Raw genomic sequence first — 6665 nt, forward strand, 5'->3', positions numbered from 1 at the left:
GCCTTAGCAAAGCTGTCAGGGATATTTTATTATATCCCACCCCATCAAATAACCATCACAACAGGTATTCTCATCCTCTTTGTGGCAGAAAGCTGGTAGGGGAGCACTTTCCCCTGAAAGAGACCGCACTGTTTGTTGTTCATGAATTCTTTGGGTGGCATTAATAAAGGAGATAAGGATGTGTCACCAAAATCCCCTGTAAACTCCACTCGGTACCATGATATTATTCATCCCTACCACAGCCCAAGCTCAGGAGCTCAGAGGCTTTGTGCTACATTATATTCTGGATCTAAAGTGTTTTCAGAGGCTATTAGATGGCTGAGGCTGTGTGTAGCTGAAGCTTGTTCAAATGACTCACTGCTGAGCTTCATTCTTATCTTTAAAGTTTGTTATTACTTGGAAGTGTTTATCTGAATTACATTTGCAAAAACATCTGAACAAAGGCCAACTTACGGAAACGACAGCATTTTTTGCACATTTTTATATCAATAGGAAGGATTTTATGCAGCCGGTTCTTTTTTTTGCAATTCACGATATTTGTCTTTAACAACAATTTTAAGGACCATGACAGGATTTAAGCAATCGCACGCAGACCTGGCATCCTGGGAGAGATAACAGTGCAGCTTCATGGCAGGCTGAGAAATTCAACTACTGACACCCATTGTGCCGGGCACAGCCATGACCTCGCGGGGACTTAGCCCTCGTATTGGGGTTTCTGCAACGTAGCGACCCGGAGCAAGTGAAAGCTCTTGTGTTTGGAGCAGTGGTGGTGAAATCACACTCACCACCTCAGGGTAAGAAGCTAAGAATAAAAGGAAAGGAAAGGAGAGGAGGAAGAAAGGGCAGGGGCAAGCGGGCGGTGGGGCCAGGCTTTGTGTGGTCCCCGCGCACACCCAGTGGGGACGGGCAGCTCTTTGTCACCCCAGGACACCGCAGCAACCCCAGACCCCAGCAGGGAGGCTTTGGCCTCCTTCCTCCCAAAACCTGGCAAGGGCATCACCCCGGGCTGGCTGGGCAGGGGAACGGCCGCTGTCCCCATGTCCAGGCTCGATTTCTGGATCTGCATGTCCCAGGGGCAGCAGATTCAGCCACCTCCCCGCTCTCTCCCGCTTAGCAAACTCAGCTGGCAAGCGATGCTCAATGCCCCGCCGGGGAGCACCAAACCTCTCCCGTTTCTCTCCCGACTCCCTCCCGCACACCCACGCAGGAGCTCGCCCGGGCAGGTCAGAGGGATTCGAGGCCCCGGCGGTGAGGCACGGCCGGGAGCCCCGGCAGGGCAGGGTGGCCGGGTCAGACCTGTGGCACTGCCAGGGCCACGGCCGGGAGGTGCACCGTGGCCACGCTCAGGCTGCGCTGACCGCCACGAAGGCGCCCAAGAGGTTTCCATGCAGCACCCCAAGCGCGGCCAAGCATTCCAAAGAGGGATGTGGCCCCACGGGGACCACAGGACACCCAGGGGGTGCTGAGGGGATGCTCAGGGGCAGGACATGGGGGGGATGCGGGGGATGAAAGGGATGCTTGAGAGCGGCATGGGGGGATGCAAGGGATGGCCGGGATGCTCAGGGCAGGACAGGGATGCTGGGGCAGGTCTGGGGGACAGGATGAGGGGATGCTGGGGAACCTGGGTCAGAATGGGGAACGTTGGGGTGATGACAGGGGGACCTTAGGGAGGCGAGGAGAACAGAGAGACACTAGAGAGCCTGGGGCAGGTCTGGGGGGCTGTGGGAGGGATGATGGGGGTGAAGCGTGCCGGAGAGCCCGGGGCACGTCGCGGGGATGCCGGGAGGTGATGGGGAGGATGCCGGGGAGCCCGGGGAAGGGCAGGGGGACGCCGGGGAGGGGATGGGGGATGCCGGGGAGCTTGGGGCATGTCGAGGGGATGCCGGGGAGCCCGAGGGAGGCGGGGGAGGGCTCGGCGGGGGGGAGGCGCTCACCTGCCAGGAACCGGAGGGGATGTCTCCGAAGCCGCCGGGGCCGGCGGAGCCGTGGCAACCGCGGGGCGGCCCGGCGCAGCGCCAGAGCAAGCCGAAGCCGGCGGCGGCTCGGCCGGGCGGCAGCAGCCAGGCCGGGGAGAGGAAGGCGGCGGCGCAGGCGGCCAGGAGGCCGGCGGAGAGCAGCGCCCAGAAGCAGCCGACGCCGCTGCACATGGTGCGCCGGCGGGGCAGGGAGCCCGCGCCCCGCGCCGCCCCCGCGCCCGCCACCGGCACCGGCACCGACAGCATCGGCGGCGCCGCAGCGCGGCCGCGCAGCCGCCGCGGCGCGGGGCGGCCGGCGGGGCCGGGCGCGGGCCGGCAGCGCTGCCCGCGCCCCCTGCGCGCTGCCTGCGCGCTGCCTGCGCGCCGCCCCCCCCCCCCCCCCTCCCCGCGGGGCGCGGCTGAGGCCGGGCGCAGTTGCGACACCCGCGGCGGGCGGGGAGGGAGGGAGTCCCGGGTGGGCGGAGCGGGGCCCCCTCCCTCACCTGCGCACACGTTTTGGGGTCTTTTACGCCGTTTTCCCTGCCCGGCTGCAGGCTGCGGAGCGGCCCCTAAAGAGTCATTTTATTCCTGCCGCTATCGTTAAATATTTTTAAACCATCCCCCCAGGTGCCCGCAGACGGCGATGCTCCGGCTCCACGGCTGCAGCTTTCCCGGACAGGGACACGCGTGGGGGCTGCGGCCCTGTGGGTTTGCGGGGAATTTCTCGCAGCCCGGGTGTCACCGTGGGGGGATTTTAAAACGCACGCAGAGCCCAGGGAGGCGCGCCGGGGCCCACGGCCCCTCTCTGGGAGATTTCGCACTCGGGGTCTGCTCGCTTGGGCAATATTAATTTTATCCTTTAATCCCGTAGGTTTCTCCAAAGTGTTAAAGGCAGAGTAGAGAGCGAGGCACGGGAATTTGGGCTTACTTTTGGTATAAAAGCTGCGCCTCCCAGTGCAGAGGAGTTTTTATAACAGTCATTCTGAAACTTCACGGATCAGCCAGGTTTTATTCCTGCTAAACCTCCCGGTCGCTTTGCAGCACGAATTGATATCTTGTGTTTGTGCCTCGCAGATCTTACGGGGTTTTCTCCATCTCCAGAAGCTCAGCTGTCCCCCCGAGCGGTACCCACGTCCACCAGCCGCCAGCCAAAAGAGCCAGATCCTTTTTTAAATACAGCAAAAAATGTCTTTATCCTGCCCTAATGTCCTCAGGCGGGTTTCAGGCACTTAACTGCCGATACCGCTGAAACAGAGCTAAAGGTATTGGGCAGCTTTTGGTCAAAAAAAAGAGCTTTCTCTCCAGATCTGGAGTGCGTCGGTTGGTGTTTTAATCGCAGCCCTTGCAGGCGGATGGCTCAGAGCGGGACTTTTCCTGGTGAAATCCGTGCAGAGCCTGGTAGCGCAGAAGCCGGGGGCTTGGCACCCTCTCCTGGTGTGCGCCCAGACTGCTGGCGGGCAGGAGTTGGGCTGCTGAGCTCCCCCAGGCTGCCCGAAGAGGAAAGTGATGGGCAAATAATTTGCGCTTTACAGCTGTATTCACGGACAAAAAGTCCGGGATAAAATGCTGCAGTTATGTCTGGGGGCAGCGTGTGAGCTTCATGGGGGTTGTGTCTTTTTCTTGCCTTTAAAAATGTTGTGCATGCTTGTTGTCCTGTAACTTCCAGGAAAGTTTTGAAGGGACAAAATCACACTCGGCCTTGTCTTTTCCCGATATCCCTGGTTTGCAGAAATACCCGACGGCTGTCATGTGCTGCATCACTTCTCATACTCTTTGAGGCATTTAGGAAAACAAAAGGCAAAAAAGCATAAATGGAGAAACACAGAAAATTGTTTTAAACTAGATTTTTTTTTAAAACTTGATTTTATTCAAGTATTTATGACACCATAAATGGCCAAGAATTTGGGAAAAACACTGTGAATTGGAGAAAGGTCGTCTGAGGTGAGTCTCACACAACGCTGGCAATACCATGTGGACAGACTGGAGGTAGGAACGATCCAGTTTGTTTTCAGTAAATCAGAATAATTCCAGAGTAGCACGAAAACTCTGCCGAGAAGGCTGTGAGGAACAGCCTGCAGAGGGTCAGGGCTGGGGCAAAGCTGCAGAAGCTGGTGCGAGGGCTTTTCTGTTTCCCATCTCTGTGCTCCTGCTCCGTGCTCCTTTCCCAGAGGTCAGATGCCCAGAGATAGTCAGCAGCAGGTCACTGACACAGCTCTTTCTGCTGGGAGTGAGGGTTTTTTTCCCCCCCTCCCCATTTTGTTCTGTATTACACTTCAAGGTTCTGGTTTTTACCCACCCACTCACCCACTGAGAGTCAGACAGAAACCCCTCGCCCCTTACTCGTGCCCAACCGCCAGGCACAGAAGAACAAACCTTCCTCCTTGGGCATGTGCTCAGTGGAAGGAGACAAGGAGGGATTGCAATGTTTTAATAAAAACAGTTCATTTTTGCCAGGCTGGGACGTGGGATAATTCCCTTCTTTGAAACCCTCAGCACAGTTGAGAAGCCAGTATCAACCCTCCCGTTCCCATTAAGGCTAATGGGCTGAGGTCAACCACATCCAAATTTGCAATGAATTTTATGTGTGCATGCAGCCACTTGTTTTCCAATTAAAAAAAAAAAAAAGAGAAAAATACAAGTCTGTAGTTGAAGCTGCTGCGATTGCAGTTTTGGAGCACCCCTACTGGAAAGGTATCAGCTGCGCCTTCTCAATTTTACAGCTTCCCCAGCATCCTGCTGTGCACCATTATAGGTGTGTGCTGCATCTTTCCCACTCTCCCCCACCATTAATTCTTGGATTCTTAGTGATTAGTATGTGCATTGCTTATTTTGCAAGTTCATCTAAGATGTCTAATGATTTGTTCGAAATAATATTCTATAATTTTTAACAATGCTAATGGCAACGTTAGAATATATTATTTTTAAGCTTGTTGTGTATTTCTGTACAAAGGCATCTTTGACTCCTTGTATATTTTGGACATTATTATTGATTCCAGAGTAAGATCTAGGCTGTTAAAGCCCATAGTCATATAGTTTTTATTATTTGTATTCCTAAAGTAGTGAGAAGTCTATATATGAGATAGAATCCCAACATCATGTAAATACACATAAATAAACGAATAGACTGTCCCAAAGATGTGAGAAATGGCAATGGCCTGTAACATGATTTGTTACCTTTGTGTTTTTATGAATGCTGTAATTGAGCAGAGCAGTTCCCTGTGATTAATTATCTGAGTCAAAGACACCAAGCTATCAACAAAGTCTTGTTCTGCTTTATTAATTCTGTCCAAACAAGAGCATTCCATTTAGATCTTTTCAAATATTAAAGTTTGTTTATTTTTCTAGCTATGGAGAGGGAAAAATCACCAGGCAGTGAGGCATTTTTTTTCTTTGAATATTTTAATCTAGGGAGGTGTCCCCCAGCTTCTCTGATGTTGGCCAACCTATGTCCTGAAGTCATACGTCAACTGATTGCTCAGATAATTAAACTGTCACGTTCTGTTAAAAACTCCAGAACCTGATGTTACTCGTGCTTCCAGTTCAGACCTCCAGGGTCCAAGGCTGTGACTAACTGTGGATTGGAGCTTCAGCCCTTCTGCACGTTCCCAGAAAGGGGAGAAAATTTCAGTCCAGGAAATGTAATTCATGCCAAACATACTTGTAGCTTGCGGTTTCATCAATTATCTAGAATCTGATGCAAAGATAATTGAATCATCCCAAAGACTTTGACAGGCTGGATGAGGTTTTTGGAAAAGGAGCTGCTGTTTGAAAATTAATTGCAACATAGAAGGTCTTCCTCATCGAGTGTGATGGGGGATGCCTATAATTTACCCACCCCAAAATCACGTCACCAGCCGGCCAGGTTTCTGACAGCCTCGCCTTATTGATGGTAGCAATTGTCACGTTGCAGCTGGCAGGGCAGTCTCGGGAGACTGCGCGTCCCAGCGTGAAAGGGTCCACTCTGCTTGAAGCAGACATGCGTAGCTAAATAAACCTGTTAGAAAACATGCCTGCTTCTACCACTGCTCAGCCAGAGGAGCAACATCAGTCGGGATCTATGGGCTTGGCGGTAGAAAAGAGATCAGTGTGTAAGGTCAGAAAGAGGGCCCAGAATACAGACTTGCACGGGAATTTTACCACCAACTGCAACTTAGGCAGCCTGGCAGACCAGGACTCCGTAATACATTGTGTCCTGCTTCAACCCCAATATATAAATTGAAACCTAAAGCTTGATCTGCAAAACCAGACCCTTTAACCACACACAGTTACATGGAAATAAAGAGAAATCTGTGTGCAGTGTACTGGAGGATCAGACTGGTTGTGTTAGGGCTCTCTCCATACTGTCAGTTATTATGCATGTTTGTAGAGGACTGGGTGCAAACTTTTTTGACAGAAAATGTTAATTTAGTGTTCCCTAAATGATTCATCCCAGTCTTTCACATTTGCTCACCTTTTGAATATTTTAGTCTATTAGCAGCCTCTTAGGTTACGTGCCAATTAAATAATTCAGTTCATTATGCAAAAACCATATATAATAATTCAGTTCATTATCCTCAAACCAGCCTCTGGGCACATGTACAAAAATCTATCAAAGAGCGTCAGTTAACAAAAATAATATCAAAAGAGAAAATGCAGTTGCTATAGGGTGTCGATCAGCTGCAACACCCTGCCCAAGAGATGGCTTCGTCTCAGCCCTGACGAGATCCCCAT

At 52.2% G+C, this 6665-nt stretch overlaps 1 protein-coding gene across 1 annotated transcript in view; it reads right to left on the reverse strand.

The window, feature by feature from the left end:
• LHFPL7 (LHFPL tetraspan subfamily member 7) overlaps positions 1 to 2222 on the reverse strand; it is a 65948-nt gene extending 63726 nt beyond the window's left edge. Inside the window, exon 1 of the mRNA XM_050909137.1 lies at positions 1935 to 2222. Coding sequence (XP_050765094.1) covers positions 1935 to 2222 — 288 coding nt within the window. The remainder of the gene's footprint in view (positions 1 to 1934) is intronic.
• Between the last annotated feature and the right edge of the window lie 4443 nt (positions 2223 to 6665).

This window comes from Gymnogyps californianus, chromosome 20 (genome assembly GCF_018139145.2).
Source record: "Gymnogyps californianus isolate 813 chromosome 20, ASM1813914v2, whole genome shotgun sequence".
Classification (NCBI taxonomy): Eukaryota; Metazoa; Chordata; class Aves; order Accipitriformes; family Cathartidae; genus Gymnogyps; species Gymnogyps californianus.